At 39.5% G+C, this 16,728-nt stretch overlaps 5 protein-coding genes across 5 annotated transcripts; 1 reads left to right on the plus strand and 4 right to left on the minus strand.

The window, feature by feature from the left end:
- Positions 1-307: 307 nt before the first annotated feature.
- Positions 308-1,749, minus strand: LOC128920491 (odorant receptor 33a-like). The gene is made up of 2 exons (XM_054227809.1): positions 775-1,749; positions 308-719 (listed from the first exon to the last, which is right to left on the minus strand). The coding sequence occupies exons 1-2, from the start codon at positions 1,494-1,496 to the stop codon at positions 308-310; spliced, it is 1,134 nt and encodes a 377-aa protein (XP_054083784.1). The 5' UTR covers positions 1,497-1,749.
- Positions 1,750-3,453: 1,704 nt separating this feature from the next.
- On the minus strand, positions 3,454-4,641 carry LOC128920492 (odorant receptor 33b-like). The gene is made up of 2 exons (XM_054227811.1): positions 3,920-4,641; positions 3,454-3,865 (listed from the first exon to the last, which is right to left on the minus strand). The coding sequence occupies exons 1-2, from the start codon at positions 4,639-4,641 to the stop codon at positions 3,454-3,456; spliced, it is 1,134 nt and encodes a 377-aa protein (XP_054083786.1).
- A 1,941-nt stretch (positions 4,642-6,582) lies between these two features.
- Positions 6,583-7,594, minus strand: LOC105209792 (odorant receptor 33c-like). Its single transcript, XM_011180394.2, has 2 exons — positions 6,747-7,594; positions 6,583-6,691 (listed from the first exon to the last, which is right to left on the minus strand). The coding sequence occupies exons 1-2, from the start codon at positions 7,466-7,468 to the stop codon at positions 6,583-6,585; spliced, it is 831 nt and encodes a 276-aa protein (XP_011178696.2). The 5' UTR covers positions 7,469-7,594.
- On the minus strand, positions 7,589-10,872 carry LOC105209795 (odorant receptor 33b-like). Its single transcript, XM_029038706.2, has 5 exons — positions 10,154-10,872; positions 9,707-10,088; positions 9,345-9,358; positions 8,499-9,131; positions 7,589-8,440 (listed from the first exon to the last, which is right to left on the minus strand). The coding sequence occupies exons 1-5, from the start codon at positions 10,870-10,872 to the stop codon at positions 8,029-8,031; spliced, it is 2,160 nt and encodes a 719-aa protein (XP_028894539.2). The 3' UTR covers positions 7,589-8,028.
- Positions 10,873-13,026: 2,154 nt separating this feature from the next.
- On the plus strand, positions 13,027-15,082 carry LOC105209796 (odorant receptor 33b-like). The gene is made up of 2 exons (XM_011180397.3): positions 13,027-13,889; positions 13,970-15,082. The coding sequence occupies exons 1-2, from the start codon at positions 13,147-13,149 to the stop codon at positions 14,379-14,381; spliced, it is 1,155 nt and encodes a 384-aa protein (XP_011178699.2). The 5' UTR covers positions 13,027-13,146; the 3' UTR covers positions 14,382-15,082.
- The last annotated feature ends 1,646 nt before the right edge of the window (positions 15,083-16,728 follow it).

Raw genomic sequence — 16,728 nt, forward strand, 5'->3', positions numbered from 1 at the left:
CTTAGAAACTTACGCCTACTTTGTCTTACGTGCATATAGAGTGGCTTAAAAGATGCCGCTAGTGTTCTCATTAGTCGGGTATTGGAGGAAAGAAATACTTACAATTTTACAGTTCGACGCGAATGTTATTCCAAAAAGTCAAAGATTTCTGTTCGCCTACGGTTCTTATTTTTATTAATTTTATGTTCAACAAAATAACTACAAGCAAATAATCAACAGTTAATTAAATTTTTTTTTTATATATAATGTTAAAATGTGATTAAATTTTTTAAAATAATATATGCCTCACTTCTATTATCGGCTACTTCTACTTCATGCTTTGTATAACGGTGAAGAATGAGTATCCCGTTTTGCATGTAGCGAAGAATGAGTCGAGATTAATACGAACTATACCGCCGGCATACAAGGTGACTTCTCTTAGTGTCAACTCTGTAAAATTTACTACATTACGGCGAAATGACCGTGGTTGCATCGGCCAGTTGCAGCTAAAAATCGCATAAGACAAATCGTAAAACTCACTCTCCAACATGCTGCCGTAGTAACAAAAAGGGAATAACTCAATCAACATAGCCGTTATATGAATCGTATAGTAAACGTAAGCGAAATAGTTATCGGCGAAGAATAACAAATAAACTAGCCCTAAGCAAAGGTTGAGGCCAACACTGCCAAATTGCACCAGATAGCTAGCCGAGACCATGCGTTCCACTGCCGTTGTTGTGCTGCGAAACAAGAAAATCACAAAAATCTTCGAAAACACTGAATTGTAAATAATACCTCATCAACAATTTGTGGTCCTCAATGCACAACGATAACGCTTTGTAATTGTCCTCTAAATCGTCGGGTTTATCGTGACCAACGCGTGACACCCGGTTCGACAGTAGATGCACATGCCCAGAGAGCATACAAAGCACCACCGGTCCATACGCGTCGTTTGCTATATTCTGCACAGCTAGTAGCGTAACTCCATTGAACTGGAAGGATAAACTCACAGCATATTTGAAAACCGACGTGTGCCATTGTAAAGGGATGAAGGCAGGGTAAAGCAATTCGCCAGTGACTATGGCCATAATCAAAGCTGTTATGGTAACCGCAAAGTAGCAGCGTGCGAAGAAGTTCACCATAAAGTTGCATGGTCGTTCCATGAGACGCTTGTAGTAATCATAGTCCTCCTTGGTGCGCACACGGTCGTCGTGCTGTGCTAAGACTTCATTGATTCTCTGCATTTCCTTCATACGAAAGCGATACAACAAATGTTTGAAGACGCAAGAAACGCTTGCAATTCCCATGACCAAATTTGTGAAGAACTGATCCTGATTGGTGCTGAAAATAATTCCCAACACGAGATGGGCAGTAAAGCCAAATGTGACGAAGGTGTTAAGCAGAATGTCATAGACCACGCGCAGATGCCTATGATATGGCCAATCGATGATACCGAGTACACGCCAAGTGAGGAAGAGTCGCGTAAAGATCGCCCTCGTATCGAGTTGTCGCAGCATTTTGCGAATTCGTGAATTGAGGCGAGCCAGTGGGAGAATAAATAACTTAAGACAAAATTGTAACTGTGAATCGCCTTTAAATACATGGCAAAAGTCATTAGAGCCAATTCAACTTCTAAACGATGCAAATTTGTGTGTTTACCCCATAATTAAAGAAAGAGGGCGTTAACCAATTCGCTAATGTGACCTCTAACCTTGAAATAAGTTCATTGCGAATTCATGGAACGTGTGAACGGATGAGTGAATTGGGTTTGCTGCCACCGCACATTGGTCTCTGATATGAGACTAGTTTACGAAATATTATTTTATTACAACAAGGAAATAAATAAAACCTATTTGGGCTAGTATACCTGCTAGAGAATAGTCAGCATGAATTGGGGCCTAAAACCGAATATAATGGAATACAAAGAGCAGCTTACCGAGGCTTTGAGGTCGGGTCCTACTAATGCGATTAAGGTAATACTGCAACTAGGCGGCATTGTTAACTTTGGTTCTATATATATATATTATACTCACGCAGATATCTTTAAGAACTTGAATATAAATATAACTGATATTGCTCTAGCACGAAACATAAACGCTTGAGGTACAATTTGCCGAAAATTGTGCAGCGTCTACTAAAAGAACTGATTAAGGGAGTTGCAACGCAAGATGAGAGCGATATCTACAGTAAGAGTTGAGAGAGAAGCTGTTGAGTTTAGTTTGGGTTCATTAAACCTATATGTCACCCACTTTCAAGACTTATTGGTTTGTTTTAGAATATTCTACTTAAGGGGTTATATACAGTTAGACGGCCGAAAAAAGTGAATTTTCGAGATTTTTTTCTGAGAAAACTTTTTAATTTATTGATCCAAAAATTTATACACATATTATGGTATCTTTTAACTGTATTTTAAGACTTAGTACTAGTAAAAATATTTATTTGAAAAAGAACTACAGCTGATCTCCAGGAGCTCCTCTCAAAAAAGACGTTTTGCGGTGACCACTATATCTCGGAACTGAATCATCCGAAATTAAAAACCAAACAGATTTCGTTAAAATAATGTTAAATCTAGTAATTAATCGAAGGAATAAGCAAAATAAAATTTTTTGACAAAATGGCGGTTTCTCAAAAAAAAAATCGATTCTTCACCGAAATTTCGGCCTTAAATTGTTTATAAAAAAAAAATATTTATCGGAGAGAAAAATCTTCGATTAATTACTTAAAAATATATTTAAGAAAGTCGTGTTAAAATTTGAGACTAGTCGGTCTAGCCGTTTTCGAGTTATGTTGGTCACCGACTTTGAAAACATCATTTTGAGAAAAACGCGTTTAAAGTTTGGACTTGGTACTTCCAAACACTCTAAAACGCCTTTTCAAATTTTTCATTTGCTTGTAACTTTGAAAATATTTACCGGAACGATATCAAATTTTCTGTGTGTATTCTTAAATATATGTACAATAAGAAAATGAAATAATAAAAAAAATCGATTTTTTGAAAATTCTAACTGTATACCTATAACCCCTTAATGCGAGATGTTTTTTGGTATACTCAATTGATTCAGTTCTCCTCGGTCGGGGTGAATATTTGCCTGACAGTGGTGTCATCTTACAGTAGTGTTTATTCTTACCTTCAGTAGTAGCCCTGAGCATATGAAATAGAATTAAAAAGTCCAAAATACTCTAATTTGTCTACTTTTTGTGTAAACAAAATTCAAAACTGTTCATTTCCAGGTTATAGAAACTTACGCCTTCTTAGTCTAACTTTAAGACACGTCAAGGGAAATATTTACAATTTTACAGTTCGACGCGAAGGTTATTCCCAAAAGTTAAAGATTTCTATTAGTCTACGGTGCTTCTTTATATTAAGTTTATGTTCAACAAAATAACTACAAGCAAATAATCAACAGTTAATTAGATCTTTTGAAATATAATGTTCAGGGATAATATATGCTTCACTTCTATTATCGTCTACTTCTACTTCATGCTTTGTATAACGGTGAAGAATGAGTATCCCGTTTTGCATGTAGCGAAGAATGAGTCGAGATTAATACGAACTAAGCCGCCTGCATACAAGGCGACTTCTCTTAGTGTCAACTCTGTAAAATTCACGATATTACGACGAAATGGGCGTGGCTGCATCGGCCAGTTGCAGCTAAAAATCGCATAAGACAAATCATGAAACTCGCACTCCAACATGCTGCCGTAGTAACAACAAGGGAATAACTCAATTAACATACCAATTATTTGAATCGAATAGTAAACGTAGGTGAAGTAGTTATCGGCGAAGAATAACAAATAAACTAGCCCAATACAAAGGTTCATACCAACACCGCCAAATTGGACCAGATAACTTGCCGAGACCATGCGCTCCACTGCCGTTGTGGTGCTGAGAAAGATAAAATCTCAAAAATCTTCGAAAACTCTGAATTGTAAATAATACCTCATCAACAATTTGTGGTCCTCAATGCACAACGATAACGCTTTGTAATTGTCCTCCAAATCGTCGGGTTTATCGTGGCCAACGCGTGACACCCGGTTCGACAGTAGATGCACATGTCCGGAGAGCATACAAAGTAGAACCGGTCCATATGCGTCGTTTGCTATATTCTGCACAGGTAGTAGCGTAACTCCAATGAACTGGAAGGATAGACTCACAGCATATTTGAAAACCGACGTCCGCCATTGTAACGGGATGAAGGCAGGATAAATCAGCTCGCCAGTGATTAAGGCCGTAATGAAAGCCGTTATACTGATTGAAAAGTAGCAGCGTGTAAAGAAGTTCACCATAAAGTTGCAGGGTCGCTCCATGAGACGCTTGTAGTAATCGTAATCCTCATTGATGCGCACGCGTTCTTCGAGCTGGCCCAAAATTTCATTTATTCTCTGCATTTCCGGGATACGAAAGCGATACAACAAATGTTTGAAGACACAAGAAACGCTTGCAATACCGATGACCAAATTTGTGAAAAACTGTTCCTGATTGGTGCTCAAAATAATTCCCAGCACGAGATGGGCAGTAAAGCCAAATGTGACGAAGGTGTTAAGCAGAATGTCATAGACCAAGCGTAGATGACTATGAAATGGCCAATCGATTATACCGAATACACGCCAAGTGAGGAAGAGTCGAGTAAAGATCGCCCTTGTAGCGAGTTGTCGTAGCATTTTGCGAATTCGTGAGTTGAGGCGAGCCAGTTGAAGAATAAATAACTTAAGAGAACAATGTAACTGTGATTTGCCTTTAAATACCTGGCAGAAGTCATTAGATCCAATTCAACTTCTAAAAGATGCAAATTTGTGTGTTTACCCCATAATTAAAGAAAGAGGGCGTAAACCAATTCGCTAATGTGACCTCTAACCTTGAAATAAGTTCATTGCGAATTCATGGAACGTGTGAACGGATGAGTGAATAGGGTTTGCTGCCACCGCACGTTGCATTGCAGTGTGGGGACCAGCGTTAAGGAAACAATACTTTACAAATTAAATGGAATACAAAGTGTAGCTTATGCGGGCGTTACCGAAGCTTTCAGGTCGGGTCCTACTGATGCGCCTAACGTACTCCAAGATCTTGACATTACTCTTTCTTTTCGTCTACCAAACTCATTAGAGAGACAGTCAGACGGCATTGTTAGCTTTGGCGTCGCCAAATATTAATTCGAGCGCAGTCAACAACTACAGGAAGGCTTTGAGCTCACTGGCAGATAAACCCCACCTGGTCATAATATGCGTTCCCGGCCCCAGGCACATTTTTGGAAAGAAAAGAAGACGACCTGGCAAAGATAAGAGCTTTTCAGGACGAATCCGAAGCGAAGCAAATAACATGCCCGACGAGCACTATCAAACGAGATGTTCACACTCAGTCTGAACTGATTGCTTAGGAAAAATGGAAATATATAACCAAACGCAAAATAACAATGATAAGAACTAAGGACCTATTAAATAGATCCAGGAAAAGCAAAGTAGATAGATAAGAAGTATTAGAGATGTGACGCGGTAGTCGAGTGAACTCACCCGAATATTTGATGATGTTGCAAATATTTTCCGGTAATTGCTTAATCCATAATTCTAAATCGTAATCTATAATTTTAAATCAATTTACTTAATGGTGGAACCAACTTTCGCGTATGTTGTATTTGTAAAGAATTGCAATTTGTGCGGTAACCCTGAATGAACAAGGTATATAATGCACACCTCGTCTCAATTCAATTGGTAGACCGAGATCTACCTTCAATCAGATTTCTTCAAAAGTAAAGAAATTTATTTTGTACCGATGAACACTGTGGCGTGCTGCGGCATTTTCTGTGTGTACTGGAAGCTTATGGGCATTTCGGTCAATTCCAACAAATGGAAAATAACACCCCGCGACATTGTGGTGAGTATATGCGTCACCATATTCTATCCCATTCGCCTGGCAGTCAGTCTATTAATGGTGCCTACACTGACAGATGTTTTCAAGAATTTGGCCATAAATGTAACGAATGTTGCCTACAACACGAAACATTATCTCTTTCGGTGCAAGTTGCGAAAATTCGCCAAATGCAGTGTCTACTAAAGGAACTGGATGAGCGGGTTGCAGCGTAAGACAAGCGTAATTACTTCAAGAAGAGTTGGGAGAGAGATCAGAGAGAAGCTATTGACGCAATGTTCAAAGGCAATAAGATTACACAGTGCAAAAGCTTTCTGCAAAACATTCGTATATTTACAACTCAGGGTTACTGCTGAAGACAGAGATTGTGCTCTTATTATTCGTATTTACTTACAGTAGTAGTCCTAGAGCACATTAAAAAGAAATAAAAAGTCAAAAAATGCTTTAATTTGTATTCCTTTTCGTGTAAATAGAACTCAAAACTGGTCATTTCCAGGTTAGAGAAACTTACGCCTTCTTGGTCTTATTTTAAGACACGTCAAGGCAAATATTTACAATTTTACAGTTAGACGCGAATGTTATTCCAAAAAGTCAAAGATTTCTGTTAGTCCACGGGGTTTATTTTCATTAATTTTATGTTCATCAAAATAACTACAAGCAAATAATCAACAGTTAATTAGATTTTTTTAAATATAATGTTAAAATGGTAATATATGCCTCACTTCTATTATCTACTACTTCTACTTCATGCTTTGTATAACCGTGAAGAATGAGTATCCCGTTTTGCATGTGCCACCAAATTGCACTATGTATCTAGCCGAGGCCATGCTCTCCGCTGCCATTGTGGTACTATAAAAAAATAATATCACAAAAATCTTCGAAAACTCTGAATTGTAAATAATACCTCATCAACAATTTGTGGTCCTCAATGCACAACGATAACTCTTTATAATTGTCCTCCACACTGTCGGGTTTGTCGTGGCCAACGCGTGACATGCTATTCGACAGGGGATGCACTTGTCCGGAGAGCATACAAAGTACCACTGGTCCATATGCGTCGTTTGCTATATTCTGCACAGCTTGTAGCGAAACTGAGGTAAACTGATACAGTAGAGTCATAGCGTATTTGAAAACCGACGTCCGCCATTGTAGTGGTATGAAGGCAGGGTAAAGCAGCTTGCCAGTAAATAAGGCCGTGACCAAAGCCATTATGCTGACCGCAAAGTAACAGCGTGTGAAAAAGTTCACCATAAAGTTGCATGGTCGCTCCATATGATGCTTGTAGTAATCATAGTCCTCATTGGTGCGCACGCGATCGTCAAGCTGGCCTAAAATTTCATTTATCCTCTGCATTTCCCTCATTCGAAAGCGATACAACACATGTTTTAAGACACAAGAAACGCTTGCAATGCCCTGGACCGTATTTGTGAAGAACTCCTCCTGATTGGTGCTGAAAACAATTCCCACCAGCAGATGGAGGGGAAAGCAAACGGTGACGACTGTGTTCGTCAGAATGTCATAGACCAAGCGCAGATGCCTATGAAATGGCCAATCGATGACACCGAGTACACGCCAAGTGAGGAAGAGTCGCGTAAAGATCGCCCTCGTATCGAGTTGTCGAACCATTTTGCGAACGATTGAGCCGAGTCAGTTGAAGAACAAATAACTTAAGACAAAATTGTAACTGCGACTGGCTTTAAATACCCACATAAAGTCATTAGAGCTCAACTTCTTGGCAATGCAAATTTGTGTGCTTACTCTATAATTAAAAAAGAAGGCGTAAACCAATTCGCTCATGTGAGCTCTAACCTTGAAATAAGTACATTGCAAATTAATGAAATGTCATCGCTTGGGACTTTGCGAATAGGATACATATTTTAGAGCTTAACAAATGTGTGAGTGGGGGGGGTACTCGTATGGGGACTTTTATCCACTTTTTAAAACAATTACTTTGGGACCAAATCAATGTACAAAGAAATCAATACTAATAAGTATTCTGCTGTGCAGTTCAAATACATTCCTTCAGCCGCATTGAAGTTTTAACTCCAATTGTTAGTCCATTGATTCACGAATATTTGTTGCGGGTGTGGATCTAATATATAAAAGGTGCTAATTTTTATTGGGTTTCACTTCATCACTACTCTACAAGAAACTAATCAATATTCTTTACTACTTTTGAGACACCTCTACTTCATGCTTTGAATAACGGTGAAGAATGAGTATCCCGTTTTGCATGTAGCGAAGAATGAGTCGAGATTAATACGAACCATACCACCGGCATACAAGGCGACCTCCCTTAATGTCAATTCTGTAAAATTCACGATATTACGACGAAATGGGCGTGGTTGCATCGGCCAGTTGCAGCTAAAAATTGCATAAGACAAATCATGAAACTCGCACTCCAACATGCTGCCGTAGTAACAACAAGGGAATAACTCAATCATGATGGCTGTTATATGAATCGTATAGTAAACGTAGGCGAAATAGTTATCGGCGAAGAATAACAAATAAACGAGCCCAATACAAAGGTTGATACCAACCCCGCCAAATTGCACCAGATAACTAGCCGAGACCATATGCTCCACTGCCTTTGTGGTGCTGTGAAAAAATAAAATCATAAAAGTTTCGATCTTTAAAAATACTCAACCGCAAATACCTCATCAACAATTTGTGGTCTTCAATGCACAACGATAACTCTTTATAATTGTCCTTCACACTCTCGGGTTTGTCGTGGCCAATGCGTGACACACGGTTCGACAGCAGATGCACATGCCCAGAGAGCATACAAAGTAGAACCGGTCCATATGCGTCGTTTGCTATATTTTGCACAATTTGTAATGAAACCGCGACGAACTGGAAGAGGAGGCCCACAGCATATTTGAAAACCGACGTCCGCCATTGTAACGGGATGAAGGCGGGGTAAAGCAGTTCGCCAGTGAGTAAGGCCATAATCAATGCCGTTATACTGACCGCAAAATAGCAGCGTGTGAAGAAGTTCACCATAAAGTTGCATGGTCGTTCCATGAGACGCTTGTAGTAATCGTAGTCCTCCTTGGTGCGCACGCGGTCGTCGAGCTGGCCCAAAATTTCATTTATTCTCTGCATTTCCGGCATACGAAAGCGATACAACAAATGTTTGAAGACACAAGAAACGCTTGCAATACCGATGACCAAATTTGTGAAGAACTGATCCTGATTGGTGCTCAAAATAATTCCCAACACCAGATGTGCAGTAAAGCCAAAGGTGACAACTGTGTTCATCAGAATGTCATAGACCAAGCGCAGATGCCTATGAAATGGCCAATCGATGATACCGAGTACACGCCAAGTGAGGAAGAGCCGCGTAAAGATCGCCCTTGTATCGAGTTGTCGCACCATTTTGTGAACGATTGAGCCGAGTCAGTTGAAGAACAAATAACTTAAAACAAAATTGTAACTGCGAATCGCCTTTAAATACCTGGCAGAAGTCATTAGAGCCAATTCAACTTCTAAACGATGCAAATTTGTGTGTTTACCCTATAATTAAGGAAGGAGGGCGTAAACCAATTCGCTAATGTGACCTCTAACCCTGAAATAAGTGCATTGCGTATTCATGGAACGTGTGAACGGATGAGTGAATTGGGTTCGCTACCGACTCACATAGGGCACTGATATGAGTCAAGTTTATGAAATAATATTTTATAACACCAAAGATTATATTAAATTTAATATATTTGACGTATTATTGTTTAAAATAAATCTATGTATTATAAATGAACTTATAATCCACCATAGAGAGAACAACTGAAGAACTAACACAGTTGCAGACTATTGGAAAGTCTGTGTTTCGTGTTCAAGTCTAATTTACTTTAAACTTTGTAGAACTGTAAAGATTGAGTAACCCATTTTGCAGGTCTTGAAGAACGAGTCCAAATGGATTTTCATCATGCCACCCGCTGTTACTGTGACATCCTTTAGCGAGAGTTCCGTAAACGTAACAGCGGCGCGACGGAAAGTACGTGACTGTGACAACCAGTTGCTGCGGAAGATGGCGTAAGACAGCGCATGAAACTCCGCTTGAACCATGCTGCCGTAATAGCAACAGGGAAAAATCTCGATCATGATGGCCAAGATGTGGAAAACGTAGTAGCAATAGGCGAAGAGATTATCGGCGAAGAACAGTAAATATATGAGACCGACCACGACGTTAATGCCAACAGCTGTGAACTGCACCATATAGCTGGAGGAGATGACGCGCTCCACTACTCTCGTTGTGCTGCGGATATTAGGAATCAAATTATTAACAATATTTGCTGAAAATAATTCGCTTACCTCATCAAGACTTTGTAATCGTCTATGCAATGCACCAACTCCGCATAATTTCTTTCCACTTCGGTTTCGTGCTCGTGCCCAATGCGTAAAATTCGCCTGGAAAGCAAGTGCACGTGACCGGAGAGCAGACACAGTATCATCGGTCCATACGCATCGTTGGTGAGATTCTGCACGATCTGCATATTCAAGCCGTAGATCTGAAAGAGCATAACAGCCAAATATTTCCAAGTCGAACCGTGCCAATCGACGACCACATAAGCCGGATACAAGACGTTGCCACTCCACAGCGCAGACAGCACAGCCATAACTGCTACGGAGAAATAGACGACAGTGAAGAAATGCATCATAAAAATGCACTTCTCGCGCATTTGCTTTATGTAGTAATGCGTATCCTCATCACTTTGCACACGCTCATCCAGTTTCTGTAGAATTCTGTTCACAGCGATTACTTTGCTGAGCTGTGGACGTAGCATTAAGTGCTTCGCAGTGCAGGCAAATGTGGAAATGCCAATAGCCAGATTGGTGAAAACAACTTCCTTGTCATCGGCGAAAATCACGCCCAAAGCCAAGTGCAACGGAAAGGCGAACGTCGCAAAAATGGTCACAAAAATGTCGTAGAGACGTATCAAATACTTATTGTGGTTGGTGGTAAAGCCCAAAATGCGCCAGAAGAAGAACAACCTCTTGAAAGTATTCACTGTGTCAATGCTTGAGTCCATTGCGGAAGTGCGATCTCTTCTGGCAGTATATTGACTCTGCCGATGACATGAAAACTATGCGAGTGCATTTCTGGTGCGTTCTTGTATTTAAAGAACTCGACGAGGATGAAAACAATTGAAGGCGTAAATAAGTTGTTGTGCGTGTAAGGGACTCTGTAATTACTATGTGGATTTGTGTAATTAAATCACATAATTACTGTTTTCGTTGAAAGTCACAAACACGACACTTTTCAAGCGCTTCATTACATAATATACTTACGATACAATCAGCTATTTGACGGGGAAGCGTTCTACAATTTGGTGGGTGTTAGAGATGTAGATTGATTGAAGTGACAGATATTGTTGTGAGATGTCAAGAAACGCAGAGAGTTATAGTGCGGTCCCTCATTTCATTTAGAGAGGTTGGATGATTTGAAGAAATATAAACGAATAAGGGCCTGCATAAACCAGTTTAAGGAATATTTGATGGAATTTTCTAGAAAGATTGGGGTATTAGATTAAGTGTAAATATCCACCATAACTTTTCTTGCACTTCTCTAAAATTTTCACTCTATAAGTTGGTAGTTATAAACCTTTGTCATCGTATAGGCCACACCAATTCGGTTATGTCCATATTTACTCATAATACATAATACCAAGTGAAGACAGATCCTTCTCCATCTGGTCCTTCCATCGGAGTGGAGGCCTCCCTCTTCCTCGGCTTCTACCAGCGGGTATTGCATCGGAAACTTCCTCGGCTATAACCGCGTAAGCGATGTCTATGCCAATCAAGAAGAAGAAGAAGCAATTGCATGATTGTATGACAAGTCGGTAGCGTTCAGGGGCAAATTGAGGTCGTTAAATTTGAACTGCAAAGTTAAATGGAATAAAAGTTGTACGATTTAACTTTCGTTGCGCCGCATACTCGTACATACATACGACCGTATTGATAAGCTGCCTGTGCGACAAAATGGTGCCCTGGTCAGGCAGCTGAAGCAATGATAACATCTTTAAAGCAACAGACGCAAACATATGACAAAGTTTTTCGGTCCATTCAAGAAAATTAATCGAAAACGGAAAGTAGAATTTACGCCCTTAAGCACACACACGCATACTCGGAATATCATATATAAACATATGTATGTATATCGGTTGAATCGTTTCTCCGGTGCAATAAAAACCTGTAAGTCAATGCAGAAGTACATGAAAGCCGGTAAAACATAAATATTGGAAGAGCTAAATATGGAATGTAAGAGCAGGAAATAGTGGAGCCAACTAGTAAAGATACCGACATGAGGGTATAAACTTTAACCGAAGACACGAGTAAAGTGACCAAAACTGCTGCATATGCCGCAGTTGTGTTGCAAGAAGTCTTCTTTATCGCGATTTATTTGTGAAACTTGTGTATAAAGTAAAGCAAACTTTGATAGCTTTGGTCTATTAGCATTGAAGTGTGCAGAAACTGACACCCTCTACCAAGCAAGTAATATATTAGCTGCAAGTTCTTTACTGCGAGCCCTTAATGGCAAATTAAATATACGGACGACATCTAACAGTACAAATAAGCATGTGACCTTGAGCGAGTGGTTAGATTACAACAAATATGCATTTGGCTTAGTCAAATATATGCATAAGAATCTCTATGATGGAAGAGCATATGCAAATAATTTATTTAGTTAGCCATTAAAATAGCGTTGCTCAATCTGAGGGCAGTCATTTGACCGTGAAAATTTACTTTGTTGTGGGGTAGTAACTTTAACCCTTCACGTCTGAGTTCTGCCTCGTCATCTGTTTAGTGTCTCGTTATTCTCACGCATTGGCGTTCGGTTTTAATGACTTAATTATATAGTCTGTTGTGTAAGTATTAATTGCTTAATATAATAAACAAAATAGAACGGTGTAAATACAACACCCACGTTGATTGCTGTCGTGCCTATAGACTATGTGTACACTCTACATCAAAGCAATACAAAGTGTTTAGAAATATTTTTTAGTACACAAGAAAAAAGAAGAAAAAAAATTTCGAAATGCGCTAAAAATTATATTTTTCTTGTTTTATTTGTGTAACAATTTGCCAGTCTAACGAGGAATAATCTAATTTCTCAAGCTTCGTCATCTTATTTGAATTAAATCACTTTAAAAAATTTAATTATGTTGCATAGTGTAATTTTGACATTAATCTACTTCTGCTAAGCCATAAAAGCCCGCACAAGAATAACTCCGTAGCTAGTGGTCGCATAATTTACGCGCGATTCTCACAATTATCAAAGTTACTTTCGAACAGCTGCTACAGAGATGTCGAGTTCGAATCCATCATTGCAGTCCGTTAACTCTGTGGTGCTCTATCGCGAGTTCTGGTTGTGTTGGCACGCAGTCGGCATCTCAACCGCATACCAGAAGCACCTCTGCGCTCTCTACGACCTGCTCATAAACGTGCTGGTGACAATCTTCTATCCAATACATTTGATTGTCGGTCTCTTCCTCAATCCAACGCCAGCAGATCTCTTCCAAAATCTGTCAATTACCATTACCTGCTTCGTCTGCAGCGTGAAGCATTACTTACTGCGTCGTAAATTACCGCAAATACGCGTCGTACAAGCGTTGCTGGCCGACCTGGATAAGCGCGTGGAGGATGCGGAGGAGCGCGCATACTTCGAGCAGCAGCTTGTTGTTGGCGCTAAGAATGTGGTGAAATTGTTTTCCATCGCCTATGGTGGCGCAAATATGGCAGCAATTTCAGCCACGCTGCTCAGCAAGGAACGCCGTCTCATGTACCCCGCATGGCTGCCGTTCCAATGGCAGGCCAGCACGTTCAGCTACTGCGCTGCGGTCATTTATCAGATTGCCGGTGTTACAATACAAATCGTGCAGAATCTAGCCAACGACATTTACCCACCGATGAGTCTCTGCATTATTGCCGGGCATGTGCATCTGCTGGCGTTGCGCGTGGCCAAGGTGGGCAGGGACGGCAAGAAATCGTTGAAGCAACATAATCAGTCGTTAATCGAATGCATCGAAGATCACAAGAAACTGGTGCGGTGAGTTTGTAGGTTGAGATTTGGTGTACAAAGGATGAATGATTGCTGAAGGTGTGTGTTTTTTGATTTCTCAATTGTAGCATCTTTGAACTGACGCAGGAGACGCTCTCGCAGGCGCAGCTGGCGCAGTTCATTTCCAGCGGCCTGAATATGTGCATAGTGCTGTTCTATTTGATTTTCTATGTGGACAACGTGTTCTCCTACATTTACTACGCCGTTTACTTCGTCAGCATGGCCATTGAGTTGCTGCCGAGCTGCTTCTATGGCAGCATGTTGATTTATGAGTTCCAGCAGCTGCCGTCGGCCATCTTCAAGTGCGGCTGGCTCGGACAGTCGCGCGAATTCTATCAGAACCAACGCATTTTCGTGCAGCTTACATTGAAAGAGATTGTTCCTTTGGCAGGTGGCGTTATCGGCATACAGCTGAATTCTTTTCTGGGCACCTGCAAAATGGCCTATTCGTTGTATACGGTGTGCAATCGCATGAAATAGTCAATGTTCGGCTACTGACGAATTATAGATTATGTATAATTTTAAAGTCTTTATGTAAGTTTTTGTTAAAACTTGTTCGACCTTACCCTACAAAAGCATCCAAAGCACCTGCTGTTCTCACATTCCACAGACGCCGTCATCAGCTGCATTAGACCTTCCTCAATAAGCGGCAGCTGAAACAAATATTGCATCACACAAAGTTCCTAGCGGAATTTATTGAAATTCGAATATGAATTTCTACAATAGTCAAGCAATCAAAATTGCAATCAAAGCGGCGCCAAAATGCAAATTCAATTGAATTTCAAATGCGCGTAGCTAAAATAGTTCTCAATAGACTTACCTGCGGTGAAAACTGAAAACGCAAAACTTTATTGTACTAACGCAACAAAAATAGAAAAAAAAAATATGTTAAAACCATTGAAATGCAATTTTTAAAATGTCTGGGAAAGTGAGAACAAAGATATTTCACGTACATACATATATTATTATTCTCTGTATAAACAAGTTCTTATGAAAGTGGCAAAAAAAGAAAAACAAAAACAAACAACATTTGGAATGCGATTAACTAAATTCCTTCATTGAAAACATTCGATTAAGCTAATACAAACAGTGAAAATATATGTGTACTTATGTGTGCATAAGAATATTTATTTCAAAACGTACAGAAACAATATGTGCAATGCAAAGAAAAACATTTTAAATTATAGATGACTAATCCCGCTTGCTTATATTCTAAGATGCGGCGCTTTGAAGGCTTTGATATCATAAATAATGATGTGAAAGTTTTGAATGTATGGTTATTATCGTTTTGTAATTTTCTGTTTGCCGACAAGCCCAGCGCGAGATCCCCCACACCTTAAAATATAGTCAAACCCAACAACAGCTGACTCCTAAAAATAAAAACAAACTCAACATCATCTGCCCCTTCAAAATATAAGCCAATCTGATCCCTTAAAATATAAACAAACCAAACTCACCTGAACCCTTTAAATATAAACGAGCACAACATAACCTAAAACACAACCTCACCTGCCCTTAAAATATCGAAAAACCCAACCTCATCCGACTCATAAAATATAGACAAACTTAATCTCATCTAAGCGCTTTAAATTTAAATGAACACAGTCTCGCCTGATCCTTAAATATCCCCAACCCAACCTCATCCGACCGACTAAAATATAAACAAACCCTACCTCACCATTAAAATATGTACAAACCCACCCTCTCCTGACTATTAAAATATCGCCAAACCCTACTTCATCCGAACCCTAAAATATAGACAAGTCTTATCTCACCGGACCGTTTTAAATATAAACAAACCCAACCTTATGTGACCCCTCAATATTCCAATAAATTCTGGCCAGAGGTCAGTGACCTCAACCTAAAGGTAAACAAATCTCAATGACCCCGACCAAAAGATAAACAAATCCCTGTCAAAGGCAATGACCTCAACCAAAAGGTAAACAAACTCCTGTCAAAGGCAATGACCTCAACCAAAAGGTAAACAAACCCCGGCCAAAGCTCAATGACCTCAGCCAAAAGGTAAACAAACTCCTGTCAAAGGTCAATGGCCCCGACCAAAAGGTAAACAAACCTTTGGAGAGGTCAATGACCTTTGGTATGAGTTTGTTTACATTTTGGTCGGGGTTTGTTTATTTTGTAATATTTCGGTTAGGTTAGAGACCTTTGGTCGGGGTTTGTTTACATTTTGAGGGTCCAAGTAAGGTTCTGTTTGTCTCTATTTTAAGGTGTGAAAGGAGGTTGGGTTTTTTTTTTTAATATTTTGCGTGGTCAGATTTGTTTATATTCTAAGGGCTAATGTAAGATTGGATTTGTTTATAGTTTATCTTTAGTATACTTATTTTTGTTTACTTCTAGGAGTAGATGAAACTAGTCTAGTGAGCTTTATTTTCATTCAGTGAGCATGCTATTTTAGTTGTTATTTTTAATGAAGCTTTGTGGCAAACTTTGTTGAGAGCATTTCAACGATTTTCAATTTGATATAATAATAAGTTTTGACCTTTTAGCTAGCGCCAAATTTAAAACATGCGAATATGAGACCTATTCATACCTGTATTCATACCATTTTAATGAGTCGATTCGTGGGTGTCTATACAAACAGCAAGTTCAGACCTAAAGGCCTCTAAGCTTTAATATTGGTGGCCAAACACTGACAGCAAACACCGATTAGCCATATTCATTTTGATATTCCCATTTAGTGGTGCTGTTTATTGTTCAAATTTTATTTGCCTAACGAACCGCTTGGGGGAAGCGAAAACGAATTGGAACGCGTGTGCCTTGTGCAAATGGCAAATCATGTTGCCACAATAACAATAACAACAACACA

The sequence above is a fragment of the Zeugodacus cucurbitae genome, chromosome 3 (assembly GCF_028554725.1).
Source record: "Zeugodacus cucurbitae isolate PBARC_wt_2022May chromosome 3, idZeuCucr1.2, whole genome shotgun sequence".
Lineage (NCBI taxonomy): Eukaryota > Metazoa > Arthropoda > Insecta > Diptera > Tephritidae > Zeugodacus > Zeugodacus cucurbitae.

Excerpts from the sequence above, each read along its gene's own strand:
- LOC128920491 (XM_054227809.1), bottom strand. The coding sequence starts at position 1,496 with ATGCTGCGACAACTCGATACGAGGGCGATCTTTACGCGACTCTTCCTC. Across the intron at positions 720-774 it reads GACCACAAATTGTTGATGAG|CACAACAACGGCAGTGGAAC; the intron begins GTATTATTTACA and ends CTTGTTTCGCAG.
- LOC128920492 (XM_054227811.1), bottom strand. The coding sequence starts at position 4,641 with ATGCTACGACAACTCGCTACAAGGGCGATCTTTACTCGACTCTTCCTC. Across the intron at positions 3,866-3,919 it reads GACCACAAATTGTTGATGAG|CACCACAACGGCAGTGGAGC; the intron begins GTATTATTTACA and ends TATCTTTCTCAG.
- LOC105209792 (XM_011180394.2), bottom strand. The coding sequence starts at position 7,468 with ATGGTTCGACAACTCGATACGAGGGCGATCTTTACGCGACTCTTCCTC. Across the intron at positions 6,692-6,746 it reads GACCACAAATTGTTGATGAG|TACCACAATGGCAGCGGAGA; the intron begins GTATTATTTACA and ends ATTTTTTTATAG.
- LOC105209795 (XM_029038706.2), bottom strand. The coding sequence starts at position 10,872 with ATGGACTCAAGCATTGACACAGTGAATACTTTCAAGAGGTTGTTCTTC. Across the intron at positions 10,089-10,153 it reads GATTACAAAGTCTTGATGAG|AGTAGTGGAGCGCGTCATCT; the intron begins GTAAGCGAATTA and ends CAGCACAACGAG. Across the intron at positions 8,441-8,498 it reads GACCACAAATTGTTGATGAG|CACCACAAAGGCAGTGGAGC; the intron begins GTATTTGCGGTT and ends ATTTTTTCACAG.
- LOC105209796 (XM_011180397.3), top strand. The coding sequence starts at position 13,147 with ATGTCGAGTTCGAATCCATCATTGCAGTCCGTTAACTCTGTGGTGCTC. Across the intron at positions 13,890-13,969 it reads GATCACAAGAAACTGGTGCG|CATCTTTGAACTGACGCAGG; the intron begins GTGAGTTTGTAG and ends TCTCAATTGTAG.